The 21,063-nt window shown below is 38.8% G+C and overlaps 1 protein-coding gene across 2 annotated transcripts in view; it reads left to right on the top strand.

The window, feature by feature from the left end:
- Window positions 1-21,063, top strand: part of LOC306874640 (NACHT, LRR and PYD domains-containing protein 3-like) — a 73,249-nt gene that overhangs the window by 9,505 nt on the left and 42,681 nt on the right. For both annotated transcript variants that reach the window (XM_079424787.1, XM_079424786.1), the window contains exons 4-11: window positions 1,939-2,046; window positions 2,955-3,015; window positions 4,905-5,109; window positions 5,333-7,094; window positions 10,129-10,302; window positions 12,326-12,499; window positions 14,583-14,756; window positions 17,936-18,109. In XM_079424787.1, the coding sequence (XP_079280913.1) occupies window positions 1,939-2,046; window positions 2,955-3,015; window positions 4,905-5,109; window positions 5,333-7,094; window positions 10,129-10,302; window positions 12,326-12,499; window positions 14,583-14,756; window positions 17,936-18,109 (2,832 nt within the window). The remainder of the gene's footprint in view (window positions 1-1,938; window positions 2,047-2,954; window positions 3,016-4,904; window positions 5,110-5,332; window positions 7,095-10,128; window positions 10,303-12,325; window positions 12,500-14,582; window positions 14,757-17,935; window positions 18,110-21,063) is intronic.

Raw genomic sequence — 21,063 nt, 5'->3', positions numbered from 1 at the left:
GTCGAGCTAGCGTTGCTCCCCTCGCTTAGAATGTGTAGGGTTATTTTGAGCATGCCGCTCCCTCATGAGTAAATCTGAGCCTCACCATGGTAGAGCTAGTTTTTGCTCCTCTCACTGTTGAGGGTCACCTGGAGTCCTTGACTTCTTTGTTGTAGGTTTTTTGCCCAGAACTGGTTACTTAAACAACCTGCTCCTCATGGCTGCTGTACCCCTCCGAGCTCTACCCTGTTGGTCGAGCTGGAATTGCTCTGTTGAGCGTTTGAGTTTCCTCTTATCAGAGTTGAGCCTCCGCTCCCAGAGCTCCATTATTCAGAAACCTCAAGCCCGTCTTTAGGCCTCCTTGTCAGGTTGTTCTCATAGTTGGTCGAGCTAGCATTGCTCTCCTTACTTTAGAGGGTCGCTTATGAGCGTGTCGCTCCCTTCTGAGCGTCTGAGTTCCCTCTCATGTTGAGAGTTAAGCTCTCCGCTCTCCAGAGCTCTTTCTTGGTAGAGCTAGCATTGCTCCCCTCTTTTTAGAGGGTCATCTATGAACGTGCTGCTCCCTCCAGAGAGCATCTGACAGTACGGTTTCCAAAATCCATATTTGATGGTAGAGCTAGCGTTGCTCCCCTCTTTTTAGAGGGTCATCTATGAGCATGCTGCTCCCTCAGGAGCTCTCTCTCTGCTGGTCGAGATAGCATTGCTCCCCTCTCTTAGAGAGTTACTCTGAGCATGCCGCTCCCTTATGAGCGTCTGAGTTCCCTCTCATGCTGAGAGTTACGTTCTCTGCTCTCCAGAGCTCTTTCTTGGTAGAGCTAGCATTGCTCCCCTCGCTATGGAGGGTCACCTATGAGCATGCTGCTCCCTTACGAGCTCTCCCTGTTGGTCGAGCTGGCATTACTCCTCTCTCGATAGAGGATCACCTATGAGCATGCTGCTCCCTCCAGAGAGCATCTGATACAGAGAAACGTTATTGAAATCCAGGTTATGGTAAGTGCGCACGCTAGTCCCTGTGCACTTTCTGAAAGCCACGCTGTGGTAAGATCGCATACCGAGTGTTTTGCGGTCTTTTCTAAAATCCTGTATGGTATGGGTTACGCTCTGCGGCTTCGTACCCATTCTTTGAGTCGGTTAGGCCCATTTCACCTGGGCCTACTCTACCTGTGTATCCCCAGTGATACTACTTGAACAGGGGCTACTACTAAGGATCTGTTGATACAGTTCCTTCAGCTAGCTCTTGTAGGAGCAAGCAGTAGCCCCTGGGTGACAGACCAGGCTTAGTTACTATCCTAAGCGCTTGGTCGTGTCCCCTTAAAGGAATCCCTTTTCTGATTCCAAGCCTTGAGCTCTACCCTGGGTCCAGGAGCTCTATCATGTGAGTTCCGGGGTATGCAACTCAGGCCTTTGGCCTAAGGGGATAATGTCACTGACAGCCGTCAATTCATCCCAGGGACAACTCCCTTATTCTTTTTGGTAGAGTTGATGCTTAGTGCTCGCCTTTGTAATGGCATGCACTCCCCTCAGCATGGCGGTGTGGGTATATCGTTCCCCATAGCGACCTCTAGAGGACGCAGTTCGAGTTCCCTTGAAAGGGAACGTCTCAGGTTACGTATGTAACCATGGTTCCCTGAGAGGGAACGAGACACTGCGTCCTCTAGACTTCAGGCCATGCTTCGGATGCCGCTTCAGACGAAGAAGTGGATGATGCTTTCTCCCGGCGCCCTCTTATACTATGGTCGCACCGGGAGTGACGTCATAGGCTGTCGCCGGCCAAAATTTGGTGTTTTTGTATATATGCTTCAGACACGGGTCACGTAGATGGAGTTCCCCATAGTGACCTCTAGAGGACGCAGTGTCTCGTTCCCTCTCAGGGAACCATGGTTACATACGTAACCTGAGACGTTCAGTCTGAGCAGTGTGAGATTTTCAGAAACCGTTTGTATTGCTGTTGTGTTTCAGTCTGTGGGAGAATGACTCTCCTGAACCCAGCTGTGTGTCCATGAAGAGTGACTGGTCAATGGATCGTCCAATTAATTTCAGCTCGGGAGAATCATCTGGTGATCTGAGGTGTTGTTCAGCTTACATTATAAAAAATATATGTTATTTATTCATTTACTGACAGTGTTGGGGGTAACGCATTACAAGTACGGCAAGTTACGTAATAATATTACATTTTTCAAGTAACTAGTAAAGTAACGCATTACTTTTGTAATTTACAAGAACATTTCTGAGTTACGTTTTCAAAAAAGTAATGCCAGTTACTTTTTTCCCATTTATTGACTGACAGTGTGCTGTGTGAACATGCTGTTACTGTAGTCCTATAATAAATGTGAATGCGCATTAATTCATCACACTCACAAAAAAAACACATTTAGTATTCATCAAAATTAATTAAAACAGTGAAATGCAAACTCAGACTATGATGCTAACCTTCAATAATTAAATATGTTAAATATCACAAATGTATCTAATCCCATTTTATTAACCAATGTCTTTGCTGTTGACCTTTGATGATCCAGTTCAACCATACTAATAAGCAAAAATGACTTTAGATAAACTAACAATTGTGCTTCATTGTTTTTTATTGCTGAAGAGTGTTGAACCACCTTCTCCTGCGTTCTACTTTACAGACGTGAATTTACTTTTCCTTCAGCCTGAGGTTTATTCATTACACTTTTTGATGTGAAAGGGCTTTTACATTTGCTATAATTAGAACTTCTTGTATTAAAAACAATCAAGCCCTGCTCATATTTAAAAAGTAACGCAAAAGTAACGTAACGCATTATTTTCCATAAAAAGTAGCTAAGTAATGTAATTAGTTACTTTTTTAGGGAGTAACGCAATATGGTAATGCATTACTTTTAAAAGTAACTTTCCCCAACACTGTTTACTGATATGTATTAAATGCAAAAATACATATTTACAAAAATATGCAATATTTGTCAAAACAGTATTTTGCAATATTTGATTGACAGTCAAAAACCTAAAGAATCAGAACCATCTACAGCAAAGAAGAACATGGACTCCATTTTCAAGGTTAGTTTTGTGTGAGTGTGTGTGTGTGTGTGTGTGAGAGAGAGAGAGAGAGAGAGAGAGAGAGAGGGGGAGAGAGAGAGAGAGAGAGAATGTCTCCACAAGAATTGTTATACCCTATTTTGGAACTTATGGAACAGGAGGAAAGCATCTTATTAATCATAATAAAGTTGTGTTGTTGTTGTTGTTGTTTTTTTGAAAATGTAATAAATCAGATTGTTTTTGCAGGGGCTTGGTTTAGGGTTAGGGTTAGGGAATGCAATATACAGTTTGTACAGTATTTGTTTTAAAAAGATGTCCATGGGATGTCCCAATAAAACATGAAAAAACAATGTGTGTGTGTGTGTCCCAACATAACAGTCCTCTGAGAGGTATTAAAGGCGACCTATTATGCCTCTTTTTACAAGATGTTAAATAAGTCTCTGATGTCTCCAGAGCGTATATGTGAAGTTTTAGCTCAATATACCCCACAGTTAAATTTTTATAGCTGGTTAAAATTGCCACTTTTAGGGTATGAGCCAAAAAACGTTAAATTTGAGTATGTTGCTTTAAATGCAAATGAGCTGTTGTACTTGGAGATGAGGGTGGAGCTTCAAGAGCTCCAGCTCCTGCATTAGGTGTGCTAGCCTTTGCAAATAAACATTCCATTATTAATACAAGCCTGTTATCTTTACAGAAAATGTACTTTGTCTCAAAGTCAGTCATCTGATAAAAATACGGGGGGATAAAAATAATGACATAGCTGGTCTCATGCTATCACAAACTTTATAAGTCCCACTTCTGATCATGAGCTTGACAACGTCAAGTGATCGACTTACATTGTTTTCATATGCAACTTTTAACTACCACATTCCTATTCACAATCATTCTGGCAACACTTGAAGGCAGCAGCAGTGAAAACAGGCAGAGACAATGATAGCTTTAGCAATAAGCCTTACAGTGTGCCAAGAAGCTCTTTCAGAAAGGCATTTTGGAAAACAAACGTGTTATACTTACTTTGTCTAGAGCTGACGTTCGAGCACGAAGCATTGATATTGATTCCTAAACATTTAGGGGATGTTACCGGTTTTTTCCAGGATATTTCTTTCGAAAATTAAATTTAACCACAGTGTCCTCGGCTCAGATGAGGGGAGGTTATGGCGAATCCTATGTTCATTAGTGCATCCCAAAACACAATATTTGTAAAGCCTCTTTGGCGTTGACATTGTATGTATCTCCAGTAATGGCAGACCGCAGCTTCTCACTCAGGGCTGTGTTTAGTGACGCTCTCAGGGCAGAGAGCGTCACAAATGGGTGGGACTTTTCCCCCTCGGTGATGTGAACACAGGGAGAATCTGAAACGGCTCGATTTATTGGTTTTATAAAAATATTAGTTGGTGGATTTTTAACATTATAGGCTGGTTGTTTTCACACACTGCGGCCACACAATTGTGTTCAAACACCGTATAAAAGTGATTTTTGCATAATAGGTCCCCTAAGAAAGAAATGGAAAAAAAAAATCTGTGAAATCCAACAATTGTGCATCATCACACCTACTCACCCTCACTTTAATTTCCAAACCATCTTATACATATAAAGTAATATGTAGACCAATACGAAGCTGATCAATGTCCACTAAAATAGAAAAGCTGAATCCATATGTAACCTGACTGCTGAACAAATATGAACATCATTCTAGCAATGCAGCCAGTCAGTCCAACTCCCTCTTTTAACCTCAGTATCTCTTTAGACGCAATGTCTGAGGATTCACTGGAAGTTAGCAACAGTTGTGATATAATTAATTGATGTCTATTTTACAAATAAATTCAGTCTTGACTCTTGTGTATTGATCCTTTGGTTCACCCTTCAAGTAACTGAATGTTTGTTCATTGTTTGAATATTCATTATTTCAGGAGCTTGAGCAGAAGATCATCTCTGTAATGAAGACCGAGCTGGAAAGTTTTAGAAGACTGTTGAGTCCAGATTACCCAGAATGCTCTGAAAGAGACCATTATAATGATGAGGGTCATAACAGAGTCAGAGAGGGGCTTCTGAAGATCACACTGTTCATCCTGAGGAAGATGAAGCAGACAGACCTCGCTAACACACTACAGACCAGTAAGAGCTCTGGATTAGCTGATTATAGCCTGCCAAGAACCTTAAACAATGCGTAACATGAAACATATCAAACATAAAAATACATTTCTAAAACATTGCATGTCATCCTATGCATATAATCTGAAAAATATTTAATTAAACATATGTTAACTATTTTTTTGTTTTATTCACTATTGTTCAATTCATTTGTTATTAGTAAATAACAATTATTTCCTTTACTCAGAACTGATGCCTGTGTATCAACAAAAACTCAAATCCAGACTACAGGATAAATATCAGAGAATCAATGAAGGAATGTCCAATCATGGAGACTCAACACATCTGAATGAGATCTACACAGAGCTCTACATCACAGAGGGAGGTAGTGGAGAGGTCAATAATGAACATGAGGTGAGACAGATTGAGAGAGTGTCCAGGAGACCAGAGACACAGGGCACACCAATCAACTGCAATGACATATTTAAACCCTCACCTGGACAAGACAAACCCATCAGAACTGTGCTGACTAAAGGAGTCGCTGGAATTGGAAAAACAGTCTCTGTGCAGAAGTTCATTCTGGACTGGGCTGAAGGAAAAGCAAATCAGGATGTTCATTTCATATTTCCACTTCCTTTCAGGGAGCTGAATTTGATACAGAAAAATCTCAGTCTTGTGGATCTTCTAAACCACCTTCACACAGAAACCAAAGAAATTAAATCAACAGATTATGATGACTACAAAGTCATGTTCATATTTGATGGTCTGGATGAGTGTCGACTTCCTCTAGATTTCCAAAACAATCGGAGCTTGTCTGATGTAACAGAATCAGCCTCAGTGGATGTGCTGCTGACCAACCTCATCAAGAGGAATTTCCTTCCTTCTGCTCTCCTCTGGATCACCTCTCGACCAGCAGCAGCCAATCAGATCCCTACTGAGTGTGTCAACCATGTCACAGAGGTACGAGGATTCAACGACCCTCAGAAGGAGGAATATTTCAAGAAGAGAATAAATGATCAGAGTCTGGCTGATAGGATCGTCACACACATCCGATCATCAAGAAGTCTGTTCATCATGTGTCACATCCCAGTCTTCTGCTGGATTTCAGCCGCTGTTCTGGAGAGGATGATGGGTAAAGCAGAGAGTGCAGAGATTCCCAAGACTCTCACACAAATGTTCACACACTTCCTGATCTTTCAGACCAAACTGAAGACACAGAAGTATTATGGTAAATATGAACTTAATCCTCGTCAGGCTAGAAAGACTATTCTGTCTCTAGGAAAACTGGCTTTTGAACAGCTGGAAAAAGGGAACCTGATCTTCTATGAGGAGGACCTGAAAGAGAGCGGCATTGATGTCAGAGAAGTGTCAGTGTACTCAGGAGTTTGTACCCAGATCTTCAGAGAGGAGTTTGGACTGCAGCTGGGGAAGGTGTACAGCTTTGTTCATCTGAGTATTCAGGAGTTTCTTGCTGCTTTATTCAAGCTGCTGTCCTTTTCTGAACAAAACACAGGACTGAGGAATGAGTTCAGATCAACAATGACCAGTTTACTGAAGAGAGAAGTGGACAAGGCCTTACAGAATGAGAACGGACACTGGGACCTTTTCCTCCGGTTCCTTCTAGGTCTCTCACTAGAGTCTAATCAGACTCTCTTACAAGGCCTCCTGAGAAAAACAGTAAGCAGCTCTCAGATCAATCAGGAAACAGCTAAATACATCAAACAGAAGATCAGGGAGAATCCCTCTCCAGAGAAATCCATCAATCTGTTCCACTGTCTGAATGAACTGAATGATCGTTCACTGGAGCAGGAGGTACAAACATACCTGAGCAGAGCAGGTGCCCGTCGACTCTCTGGAGTCAGACTCTCTCCTGCTCAATGGTCGGCTCTGGTGTTTATGCTGCTGAACTCAGAAGAAGAGCTGGATGAGTTTAAACTGAGTAAATATGATACATCAGAAGAATGTCTCCTGAGGCTGCTGCCAGTAATCAAAGCATCTAGAAAGACTGAGTGAGTAATTTACAGTGTCTTTGTTTTATTGACCTTATTGTATACAGTAGGCCTATGTTTCTCTACACTGTTTTTTTTTTTATATTTTGAGGCCTTTCTTATTTGACAGACTCAGATAACATCAGAGTGCTCTGCTAATGAACAGATGTGTTGAATCAAGCCTGTTTGATAAGAGGGATACATCTAAACTGTGCAAATCTGAGGAGCTTCCAAGAACAGGGTTGTAAATACTCTGATATTACAAATATTAGATTATTCACTAAAAAGTTACATTCAGGTTTGTTGAAATATATTAAATGAAAATCATTCAAATTGAATCTAATAATCCTTAAGTATAATAGTTCCGTTCCATTAAATTAAACTATTAGATCAAATGTTTCTTAGTAAAACTGTGGAAGAGGTAAAAGGTTTTAGTCAGTGCCACTCCCCAGATAGTAACATAGTGTTGAAGATAAAAGCTAAAGATAAAAGACATTAAATCTCTACAGATCTCATCAGAGGAGGATTAAATAACTCCACGAACAGCATTATCAGCTTCACTTATTACTAACCTGACTGACTTTCTATCAGACGTCTACAGAAATTCTTATTGAGAGTTAACAGGGCTTTAAATCTAACATTTGTTTCATTTTCATAAAGAAATGTATGCTGAACATATTCAAAACTACGAAACTGCACTGTCAAAAACTAAATCTGATTATTATTCCAACATAATTGGAATCAGCAATGGGAATTCCAGGTTTCTTTTCTCTGTGGTAAACAATATTCTGCGACCTCCTGATTATTTGCCATCTGATATGTATTCCACTGACTTTTTATGACTTTTTTGAGTCTAAGGTTAAAAATGTACATCAGCAATTACTTATTAGTACAAACCCGATTCCAAAAAAGTTGGGACACTGTACAAATTACGAATAAAAAAGGAATGCAATAATTTACAAATCTCATAAACTTATATTTTATTCACAATAGAATATAGATAACATATCAAATGTTGAAAGTGAGACATTTTGAAATGTCATGCCAAATATTGACTCATTTTGGATTTCATGAGAGCTACACATTCCAAAAAAGTTGGGACAGGTAGCAATAAGAGGCCGGAAAAGTTAAATGTGCATATAAGGAACAGCTGGAGGACCAATTTGCAACTTATTAGGTCAATTGGCAACAGAGTGGCAGTGTCTCTCAGAAGTCAAGATGGCAAGAGGATCACCAATTCCCCCAATGCTGCGGCGAAAAATAGTGGAGCAATATCAGAAAGGAGTTTCTCAGAGACAAATTGCAAAGAGTTTGAAGTTATCATCATCTACAGTGCATAATATCATCCAAAGATTCAGAGAATCTGGAACAATCTCTGTGCGTAAGGGTCAAGGCCGGAAAACCATACTGGATGCCCGTGATCTTCGGGCCCTTAGACGGCACTGCATCACATACAGGAATGTTACTGTAATGGAAATCACAACATGGGCTCAGGAATACTTCCAGAAAACATTGTCGGTGAACACAATCCACCGTGCCATTCGCCGTTGCCGGCTAAAACTCAATAGGTCAAAAAAGAAGCCATATCTAAACATGATCCAGAAGCGCAGGCGTTTTCTCTGGGCCAAGGCTTATTTAAAATGGACTGTGGCAAAGTGGAAAACTGTTCTGTGGTCAGACGAATCAAAATTTGAAGTTCATTTTGGAAAATTGGGACGCCATGTCATCCGGACTAAAGAGGACAAGGACAACCCAAGTTGTTATCAGCGCTCAGTTCAGAAGCCTGCATCTCTGATGGTATGGGGTTGCATGAGTACGTGTGGCATGGGCAGCTTACACATCTGGAAATGCACCATCAATGCTGAAAGGTATATCCAAGTTCTAGAACAACATATGCTCCCATCCAGACGTTGTCTCTTTCAGGGAAGACCTTGCATTTTCCAACATGACAATGCCAGACCACATACTGCATCAATTACAACATCATGGCTGCGTAGAAGGAGGATCCGGGTACTGAAATGGCCAGCCTGCAGTCCAGATCTTTCACCCGTAGAAAACATTTGGCGCATCATAAAGAGGAAAATGCGACAAAGAAGACCTAAGACAGTTGAACAACTAGAAGCCTGTATTAGACAAGAATGGGACAACATTCCTATTCCTAAACTTGAGCAACTTGTCGGAATATAGATTATTTGAATTTGGCGCTCTCTCCTGCCAGCCGTAACGCAGGCTATGACATTGTCATCTGAGCGGGGCGTAACTTAGCGATCTGCTTTATCCATAAAAAACAGTTTTTTTTTCTTCTACATTTTTTATATGTGTGTGTGTGTAATGTGTGGGGAATGTGGCCGTATCTGCATGTCAATTAGACTCAGCCTAAATGGAAAGTCCACAAACTATCTGATGAACCCCCCCCCCCAAAAAAAACAACCTGTACAGCACTCGCAGTTGTTGGCAAGGACTCCAGTTGGGGCATCAGTTGTAATCTGACTACCTTTATGGACCTGTAACAGTTATATATAAGTGTTTGTACAGCACAGGTTGATCTTTGGTTGTCCAATCATCGGAAAGGTGTGTTTCATGTCTTCCTACATGTGGAAATCAAATATTATCCATTTTCTATCCAAAAATATATAAATTGACAAATCAAGCTAAATTCTGTTTTTAATAAAATAAAAAATGTGCTGTTTTCTCATTTTTCTGCTTTCAATATTAAATATGGGGAAAAATGAATACAATGTACACGGCCTGTACCACTCCACTATAAGCATGCTGAATACATATTAAAATACAAGATCTTCTTCAATAAGTAAGGTTAAGACTCAAGTTTTGGGAATATTTATGAGTCCTATTTGATGAGTAAAATCTGAAGTCATTTCAGGTTGAGTCTCAAGTCTATTATGGGACTTGAGTCTGAGTCACTCTCAGTGCCTGGTTTGATAATTGATTATGTATAATGTGTGTTTTTCAGCTAAAATTGTATAAGAAAACAATTACATCAGACACATGAGTCAAGCACTATTAACTCTTTAATTTTTCTGTATATTCTCTGCAGTCTTTCCAGCTGTCATATTACACAGGAAGGATGTGCTGCTCTGATTTCAGCTCTGAGATCAAACCCCTCACACCTGAGAGAACTGGATATGAACAATAATAATCCAGGAGACTCAGGTGTGAAGCTGCTCTCTGCTTTAGTGGAGGATCCACACTGTAAACTGGAGAAACTACAGTGAGTGCAGTCATGCTTTATTGAATAGTTTTTACCTGTAATGAGAAATATTGATTTGAAACTCTTAACTCCTTAAACTGTACATTGATAGTAAAGGAGAAATTGAGTATGAACACAGCAAAACCACCAGTGTTAAATTAACTCTAATCAGAGTTAAAGTTTGTGGTCAACGTTTACTTTAGTTGGGCTCTTGACCCTTGACCCTTGACTTTTTACATTTAATGTTTTTTAATTTTTTTATTAATTTATATATATTGTTTTTAAGGTCACATATTGTACACTTTTCTGGAGTTTTATTTTAGGTTTGAATGTCCTTAAGAATATATATTTGCGGTATCCAGTGGGGGGGGGGGGGGGGGGGGGTTTATTTGATCCCCTGTTGATTTTGTACATTTGCCCACTGACAAGGAAACGATCAGTCAATAATTTTAATGGTAGGTTTATTTGAACAGTGAGAGACAGACTGACAACAACAAAAAATCCAGAAAAGTGCATTTCAAAAAAGTTATAAATTGATTTGCATTTTAATGAGTGAAATAGGTATTTGATCCCCTATCAATCAGCAACATTTCTGGCTACCTAAGGAGCTTAAAATATATTCTTGTTGTGATGTTCGGTGCCAAAATCAACGTAATACAGCCTCAAATTAGAAATCTGATCACAGACCTGCTGCCACTGCCAGACTAAAAACCGATGACAGCTGTGGTTAAACGCGATAAAACGAGCGGACAGGACAGAAACTATCGTCAAAAATGGAAAAGTGTATTGCAATTCAAATTCATGAACATCTCTGTAATAATAATTTGTATTAACAATTTCAATCTGGTTTTTGTCCCCACCACAGCACTGAGACTGTTCTTGTCAGAATAGCCAATGTTGCTGACAGTTGACTCTGGGCTTTTAACCATATTTGTCCTTCTTGACTTGAGTGCTGCCTTTGATACTGTCTCACATAAGATATTCCTAGACAGGTTAGCTTCTATTGCGATTACTGCTACTCCTCTATCTTGGTTTAGGTCATATCTTTGACTCATCTTTAACTCATCGTATTCAATTAAAAAGTTTCAGATCTAGAACATCTACAGTCACCTCTGGTGTTCCCCAGTGTTCTGTTTTGGGCCTGTTCTTTTCATTATTTATATACTCCCTCTTGGTTATATTTTGAGGAAACATGGTATTCATTTTCATTGTTATGTGGATGACACCCAACTTTACCTGTCTACCAAACCCACTGATTCTTTTCCTCCACCATCTTTGTTCAGCTGTTTATCTGAAATTAAAAATTGGCTTTCTGCTAACTTAAATAAGCAAAGCATTATCTGGTCAATTAGACTCAGCCTAAATGGAAAGTCCACAAACTATCTGATGAACCCCCCCCCCCCCCCCCCCCCCCCCAAATAAAAAACTGTACAGCACTCGCAGTTGTTGGCAAGGACTCCAGTTGGGGCATCAGTTGTAATCTGACTACCTTTATGGACCTGTAACAGTTATATATAAGTGTTTGTACAGCACAGGTTGATCTTTGGTTGTCCAATCATCGGAAAGGTGTGTTTCATGTCTCATTTTACTCATCAAATATTATCCATTTTCTATCCAAAAATAAATTGACAAATCAAGCTAAATTCTGTTTTTAATAAAATAAAAAATGTGCTGTTTACTCATTTTTCTGCTTTCAATATTAAATCAGGGGGAAAAAATGAATACAATGTACATGGCCTGTACCACTCCACTATAAGCATGCTGAATACATATTAAAATACAAGATCTTCTTCAATAAGTAAGGTTAAGACTCAAGTTTTGGGAATATTTATGAGTCCTATTTGATGAGTAAAATCTGAAGTCATTTCAGGTTGAGTCTCAAGTCTATTATGGGACTTGAGTCTGAGTCACTCTCAGTGCCTGGTTTGATAATTGATTATGTATAATGTGTGTTTTTCAGCTAAAATTGTATAAGAAAACAATTACATCAGACACATGAGTCAAGCACTATTAACTCTTTAATTTTTCTGTATATTCTCTGCAGTCTTTCCAGCTGTCATATTACACAGGAAGGATGTGCTGCTCTGATTTCAGCTCTGAGATCAAACCCCTCACACCTGAGAGAACTGGATATGAACAATAATAATCCAGGAGACTCAGGTGTGAAGCTGCTCTCTGCTTTAGTGGAGGATCCACACTGTAAACTGGAGAAACTACAGTGAGTGCAGTCATGCTTTATTGAATAGTTTTTACCTGTAATGAGAAATATTGATTTGAAACTTTTAACTCCTTAAACTGTACATTAATAGTAAAGGAGAAATTGAGTATGAACACAGCAAAACCACCAGTGTTAAATTAACTCTAATCAGAGTTAATGTTTGTGGTCAACGTTTACTTTAGTTGGGCTCTTGACCCTTGACTTTTTAAATTGAATGTTTTTTAATTTAATTTTTTTGAATTAATTTATCTTTTTTTTTTTTTTTTTTTTTAAAGGTCACATATTGTACACTTTTCTGGAGTTTTATTTTAGGTTTGAATGTCCTTAAGAATATATATTTGCGGTATCCAGTGGGGGGGAGGGGGGAATTATTTGATCCCCTGTTGATTTTGTACATTTGCCCACTGACAAAGAAATGATCAGTCTATAATTTTAATTGTAGGTTTATTTGAACAGTGAGAGACAGAATGACAACAAAAAAAATCCAGAAAAGTGCATTTCAAAAAAGTTATAAATTGATTTGCATTTTAATGAGTGAAATAGGTATTTGATCCCCTATCAATCAGCAAGATTTCTGGCTACCTAAGGAGCTTAAAATATAATCTTGTTGTGATGTTCGGTGCCAAAATCAACGTAATACAGCCTCAAATTAGAAATCTGATCACAGACCTGCTGCCACTGCCAGACTAAAAACCGATGACAGCTGTGGTTAAACGCGATAAAACGAGCGGACAGGACAGAAACTATCGTCAAAAATGCTCGCGTTTGAAGCGCACACTTCTAATCAGAAAAGGTACAATATACAGTAGTATTGTCTTTTGTTGTTATGGGCGCGTCTAAACATTTCTTGCATCTCATGACTATGTTGTGTATGAAATAATGTCTGTGTGCATGTGTGTAAAACAACAAACTGACAATTTTTATATAATTATTTGTAATTGTATATGCATTGTTGTGATTAATTGTGGCTGGAATAATAATGTAGCTGTAAAAATAGTTGCCTGCTGAAATTGAAATGTATATACATCATCATGACTAGATAAACACGGTAAGTTTGTCTTTAGTGTACACGTTAGATGTGATCCTCCTCATAGTAACATTCCTGTCAGATCGTCCATCCTTTGAGTTAGAGTGTAACGTTACGTGCTGGCCGATCTGGTTTCGTCCGTTAAAGTTAACCTTTTCAACATGTTTCCGTGTTGTTGTTGCTCAGCAATGACATGGATGCGATGTTGTCTGGGGGTTTGGCAAAAGGAGGGTGGGATGGTGGGCGGTGCTCAGGGTGGTGACTGAAGGCTGTGACTGAGTATTTCAGACGTCACATTTTTACGGAAGTCACAACGGCAAGTGAAATGGCACAGCTACTTTATGCAGGCTGTGTGCATTTTACTGTCGATTGACTGTTTTGAAACTTATATGGTAGTTACATAGCCCCTAGACCTCAGTTATCATGAAAAAAAATGGAAATTTCAGTTTTGACAATATGAGACCTTTAAAGTTTTTGGATTGCTTTAACTGTGTGTTTATAAGACACATTTGTTATGGAAAAGAAAACACAGAGAAAATGTCTGCAGATGCTGGTTATGTTTTGACAACATAATCAACATGTGCTTATTAAAATATCTCTTAGAAATACCTCTGATTATATTGATCCTGTCCTGTAGAATCACAGGGCTGCTGTTATCAGTAAGATTAAAACAGATATTAGGTTTTTAACAAGATCAGTGATTGTTCACAACATTCAGTGATTATGTTTGCTAACTTCAGGTGTTTTCACTAGTAATCAATCATCATTCAATTAATCCCTTAATTATCTCATTAACTTTACTCTGCTTCAGTGTTAATTTTAACACTTTTTAGCGTGGACTCAAATAAATGCCCCACTTTCAAACTGCAAAGAGTCCAATAAATTAATTGCTTAGCTTGTGCTTGGGTGGCAAATTACAATTTCTAAAGCACTCTCTGAAAGAGAAATGTAGTGGTCATACAAACACACATGGAGAGTTTTTTTTTCTTTCATATCACGGAAATAAACTCTCACCCTAAAATCTCACAGACCATTCATTTTCTTCACACTCTGCAGGCTGTGGGGCTGCAGTATTGGAGAGGAAGGCTGTGCAGCTCTGATTTCAGCTCTGAGATCAAACCCCTCACACCTGACAGAACTGAATCTGAACTTTAATAAGCCAGGAGACTCAGGAGTTAAGCTGCTTTCTGCTCTACTGGAGGATCCACACTATAAACTGGAGAAACTACAGTGAGTGTCATCACATCTCAGTAACTATGAGGTTTCGAATAAAAGTAAAATTTCACAGATGTGTTTTCATAATCTATGAGAGAATGAAAACAACATGAAGAAGATTGAATGAAAGAAACAGCATATATAGCACGTGAAAATTAGGCAAGCATGATGAGTAGCCAAGGACACTGAAATAAACACAGGAAATGGAAACTCAAACTAAGTGTCCATAATAATATCAAAATAAGAGTCATGGGATACAAAAGAACATAATCATGTGACATGTTAACTGCAGTTGTAAATGTCAGGATGGATGTGATGTCAAATTCAAATTCAAATTCAAATTTTATCAGTCACTGAGGTTTGTGTGAGTATTTATTAGAGATGACCACAGTATTTGACTAATAAATTATTAAAGAGAATAGCCATCACTTTATAAAAAGAAACTTTTTCAAATCTGACATTTTTATTGAAGAGATGGAGAGGAGTAGTGTTACATTGTTCCTGTAAAAACCACCCAATTGCCCCAACAAAGGAACCCAAATGGCGTGGGTGAAAGTATAATGCGTGTAGGTCTTTTACTACCACTTCTGCAAAGTTCACTTAAATTATCAGGATTCAGTTTAAATTTTAGTGTAGTTCTGTGTTTAATCTGACTCCAGTTTCAAATTATCATTAAATTTAGGCTGTATTTCTAATTAAAAACTGATCACAAATATCAGTTATGTATTAATTTAGATATTTGATTATTACTTAAAATTAAGTAATAATACTTTTAATAAGATACTTTAAATTATTCATTCATCAGAGACCTGATGCTGCATCTGATGGTGTTTTCACATTTAATTTGTTTTAAAAGAACCAAACCCAGTTCACATAGGGTGTTTTCACACTTGGTCCTTTTCAGGGGTCTTCGCAGGATTTTTGGCCCATATGTGAACACTCCAAACGATCTCAGACCCCTCAGAAGCGAACCGAACCGAGACCATCTCGGGAGGTAGTCTGAGTACAGTTTGCTTTTGGCTAAAGGTACGGTTCGTTAAAAATGTGCATTGTGAACACAAATCAGCCCGAACTCACTTTATTTTGTTTATTATCGCGAATATATCCTTATTACAACGTTATTGTTTCGCTGGACTAAAAGTGCTCGCTGGGATGTTGTTCTGTGGACCCTTACCTCTCTAACTAAACTGGGATTTCAGCAGTGGACGCGTTTGTGGCTCGTTATTACAATGATAAAGGTACGTACGGCTTTTTTATTCTGCCTGTTTTGATGTGTACTGCTTACACAAATGTAGCAAATACATTCCTTATAAGCTTTCCATCGAAAAACAACGATCTGTCGTCAATGCTTGAGGCTTAGACCTTCAGAATGATATATAGTTTGTCAAGATTAACGATATTCTTTCACGTTAAATTCATTCATAAACATTAAGTGGGGAAAAAACGCTTCAGTGCGATGTCGCTCTGGTGAGCGTTAACAGGTTAAAAAGTCCTAAAATTGATTGTATCAAATTTAAGGCCATAAAAAGTACAATGGGGACGAAAAGACAATTGCCATAAAGCTTACTGTGATGATTAAAATGAAAAAGGCTATGATTTTATTGGATAAATAAGAGAGTTGCATGTTTCAAAGTCTATCTTTATGCAGTTCTGAAAGCACCACCTGCTGGCAGAGAATGAATTAGCATTTTTTTAACAGCCCTTCTGCCGGTTTAAAATAGTAATTGATATTAAACCAGCCATTAAACCATTAATATAATTGATACATTTGATTGTTGACTCTTTTCTTAAAAATTGTTTGAATTTTGAAAGTCTGAAATTTGATTTTTTTTTTTCATTTTATTATTTTTTTTTTTTTAAAGCAGTCTTAAAAAGTTTTAAACTTGAGCTTAAAAATCCTGCAGAACCCCTGTGTGCTATAAAATAAACATGATTACATAAACAAGAAAAACAATTCTAAATAAATATTACAAAGGTGAACGAAACTAATATTTTTGTGCAAAAGATAAAAATATTCCAGTTTTGGATGCCATAATGTCAAACACTGAACTGGACTAGATCCATAAGCAAAGGTCTGAACACAAAGAGGTCTGAGACACCATTTCTGCTTAAGTGGACCAAAAAAGCATCTGAGTCCTCTTTCAGGAACTGTGATAGTGTGAACACAAAGAAAACTGGGTCCTTTTTCACTTGGCCCATCTCTTGGTCCACTTAAAGGGTTCTGGGTTCAGTTCTTTTAAAGAGGACTCAAGGGTGAACACCCTTAAAGTAAACCAGAAAGGGAACCAGACAAAAGTGACCTCAGTCCTTTTGGTGTTCATGATATAGTGGACTCAAAAAAGAACCTGGTTATATTCTTGGTCCTTTTCAGCACTGAAGTGATCTCAGACCCATTCTTGTTGATACCACAACTTCACAAGAACTTAAAACCCATCGATCTGAGCAGCAGTGGAATGCAGTGACCTACTGGAAAATTTGGAAGATGAAGTGAACAGGGAAGGGGGTGAGGAAGAGCTGGCAATCCCTGATCATGTCACCAGTCAAGACAATTACAGAGCTTTAACAATGCATTTCAGTCAATTTTAAAATTAAAAGGGAATATTACACAGTAAACCCATAGTGTTAAAATAACACTCCCAGGGTTTATATAATCCACACTCCACGTGTTAAAAACATAACACTGAAGCAGCTTCACTCGTTACTGACTAGATTAACCTGATTTCTTTCATACAAAAGTTATTATTGAGAATTTACAGGTTTATATATTATATTTTACTGAAAATGATAAAGTTTGATGTTACCATGATGAAGATTAGTGTTTGCTTTAGTTGAGTTCTTGACCCTTGAATTCATATTATAAGTTTTATCTTTTGCTGCTTTGAATGAATGAATGAGGCATTTATATAGTGCTTTATTGTGTATTTCTGTACACCCAAAGCGCTTTACAATCATGAGGGGGTCTCTCCTCAACCACCACCAGTGTGCAGAATCCACTTGGATGATGCTTTGCTCTGTGTTTCTGAAGCACATTTGTTATGACAATAAATCAGAAGAAACTTTGATTGGGGGGAAGTTATTGTTTTGTTGCATGGCATCTGTTTTGTGAGAGTTATCATTTCGGGTCTTACATTTCAATAAGAAACATTTATAACACATGACTATTAATTATTGATTTTACCTGTTTTTTTTCTGAGGCTGAGTTCCTGCAGTTTTAGAGAGGAAGGATGTGCTGCTCTGATTTCAGCTCTAAGATCAAACCCCTCACACCTGAGAGAACTGGATCTGAACTGTAATAAACCAGGAGACTCAGGAGTGAAGCTGCTCTCTGCTCTACTGGAGGATCCACACTGTAAACTGGAGAAATTACAGTGAGTATTGTTATATTGATATCTTCTTTGGCTCTCAACGAAGCCGGACACATTTTTCTCTCCCTCTCCTCCCCCTTACCTTCCCTGCTTTGCTCTCTCGTCTCGTCTCATCTATTGTCTAACACTGGAGAGACTCTCTCTGCACTGCTCTCCAAACTGAAAAAATCCTGGATTTGATCAACTGGTCTCTCAACGCAATTGACTCCATCTTCTCGACGAGAAGCTTGGGTTCGGGGGAACCTGACTGCCCTGCCGGAACGTTTGCAGCTGTCTGACGGCTCTTTCCGTGGAGGACACTGAAGATATCTACCTATTCGGAACCAAGAGAACAGGTCTTCTGCTGTTTGGATTAGGCTTTGCCCTGGGATATCGAAGAATTCAGGAAACGGAAAATTTATGGATTTGGAGACCAGAATGGACAAAGAGAGTAGCCGTGAAAATTGGAATACGGCTACTCGCCCCAAGACCAAACAATCGCAATCTTATCTTCTTTCAGCTCCCCTACACCAGCACTGGCCTCGGTCAAGGCCGCTGTTGGAAAAACAACCCCGGGAAGAGCACTGCAGTGAGACACTCTTGCGTTCCTCCTTCCTTCCACAGACACCTGCCGATTGTTGACTCTGTCTGGGTCCTGATCAAGGCTGTCTCCATGGCAACTTGCTGTGTCGTTATCACATTCTGCGGACTGAGACATCTTGATTTGAATGCCAGCGTGGCGGCTCTCCAGGCCTACATACACGCACACATACGCTCATATATACAGATATGCATTCACCTCCCCACCCCCGATCCCTTGCCTTCGCCGCTTTGTACCGCCAGTCTGACAAGCGGGTCTGTGACCAGCGCCGAGAATGGCTGCAGGACCGGATGGCTGCTTGCCGGAGCTGGATTACCTCACCTGTTGCAAAGTCGTGTGTCTATGCTGTATTGATTATGTGCTTTTGTTGCTGGGGTGTTTTTCCTGTTCTCACCCCAGCAACAAAAGCACTGTACTCCCAAAGGAGCATAGTCTGGGGGTTATTTTTTTCTCCCCCCCTTCCTCATGTTATGCTGTATTTCTCCCTCAATTCCCTGTCTTCCTGTCCTGTCTACCCCCTTGTCATATGTATGTTGTGTATGTATGGACAGGTTGATGGCTAATTTCGCTGGTACTTGTGACTAGTGCCAATAAAGGGCTACTACTACTGCTACTACTACTATTATTGAACACAAAAAAACTGACTGAAAATATTGTCAAACAAAAACATTTCATGTTAAAGGGATAGTTCACCCAAAAGGAAAATTATGTCGTTACTTTAGTTATCTTCAAGTAATTTCAAAACAGCATGACTTTCTTCTGTAAAAAATAAAAGAAAATATTTTGAGAATTTTTTTTTTGTCCACACAGTAAAATGCAATGCAATCCAAACTTTGGTTGCCAACAATATTAAAACTATCATCTATTGAGTTTCACAGAAGAATGAAGGTCATACAGGTTAGGAATGACAAGCAGGGAAGTGAATTATGACCATTTGTGTCCCATGCTTGAAAAATTAGTCAGAATGCGCACAGGCTAATTTTGAGCTACAGAAAAAAAAAAGTGAAAAATGTCATTTTGTGCAGTCTTTTGTGGTAGAAGTGATGGTTCTACCATATTTGTAACAAGGAGTTGAATTTGCAGCTTTAGCTATATGGAGCATACACGAGACTAGATAACAATCAGAGATGTCATCACTCTGCTGCAGAATTTCAACACCATTAACATAAATTCCATGTGACAGTATTAAATCACCAAATTAGTTCAGAATGTCTATACATGCTGATCCCAATGCATCTTGTTCATTATCAACATGAATATTAAAATCACGAAAAATTAAGATTTTATCTGCAGCCAGCACTAACTCAGATAGAAATCAGCAAATTCTTTAATAAAGTCTGTATGGTGCCCTGGTGGCCTGTATACATTAGCCAGTACAAGGTATTTATTATTAACACTTGTGTAAAGGATTAGCTCTTATTTTAATTTAGCTTTTTGGGGAATCTATTCTTAAGATTCAATATTGATATTTACATTATTAATCGATATTAATCAAAACGTCCCACTTATACCTTGTTAACGATACCTCATTAACGACTTCTCCAGCAAGCATTAAAATCACTATGTTATTTTAACAATTCAGATTATTCTGTGGCCACAGTAATACAGAATTGATTAGGTAAATTGTTCGAGGTCATGAGAAGTTTCCTTAGCTCGGATGTCGGTTGTAAAACCGTCTCTCCTGGTTGATACGATCATTGAATAACTGCGTTACACGATCAGGAGTTATTAGAGCAGGTCTGTGCCGGATCCTTTCCAGATGCAATGGGCTTTGTACTGTTCGACTTTATTTATGGTAAACCGGTCACGAACACTGAAGGTTCTGTTCTTTAAAAACATCCAGATGTTCTTCTCAAATATCTCCTGTTTTTATGGGTCTCAGGAGATAAGACGATGGTTATCGTCTTAGACAGGGAGGCGTCAGTAGGCTTGGTCCCTTTTGGGCTCAAGGGAAGGGAATGTCTAAGTTTCCTCTTTGGTATGCAAGATTCTATAATTGTTTTTTGGTCTTGGTTCAATAAGGTTCTACACTTGTTTCTCGTTCATAACGTTATATGAAGCACCATTACTTCAAACGAATTATACTTAAAACCCAACCTCTGAGAAATACTGAAGATATTGCTATAAACTGTAGCAACAGCTCCCCCTTTACCTTTTAGATGCGGCTTATGTTCATAGGCGGTTTCAGCGGCAAAAACATAAAAAAAAAAAACTTTACTGCATATGCGTGCTTTTGTGGCCCTAACTTCCGGTAGACTTCCAAATAGAATCAATAACAACAGCTAAGTCCCTCTTGAGTAGATTAATTTTGATAACAAGCAAAATATGTTTGACAGATCAGACAGACTTATTGAAAATGCAAATTCATTCTCTGCTA

Source organism: Barbus barbus, assembly GCF_936440315.1.
Source record: "Barbus barbus genome assembly, chromosome: 9".
NCBI lineage: Eukaryota > Metazoa > Chordata > Actinopteri > Cypriniformes > Cyprinidae > Barbus > Barbus barbus.
The sequence above is the reverse complement of the archived record's forward strand: the minus strand, read 5'-3'. Positions and strand labels throughout refer to the sequence as shown.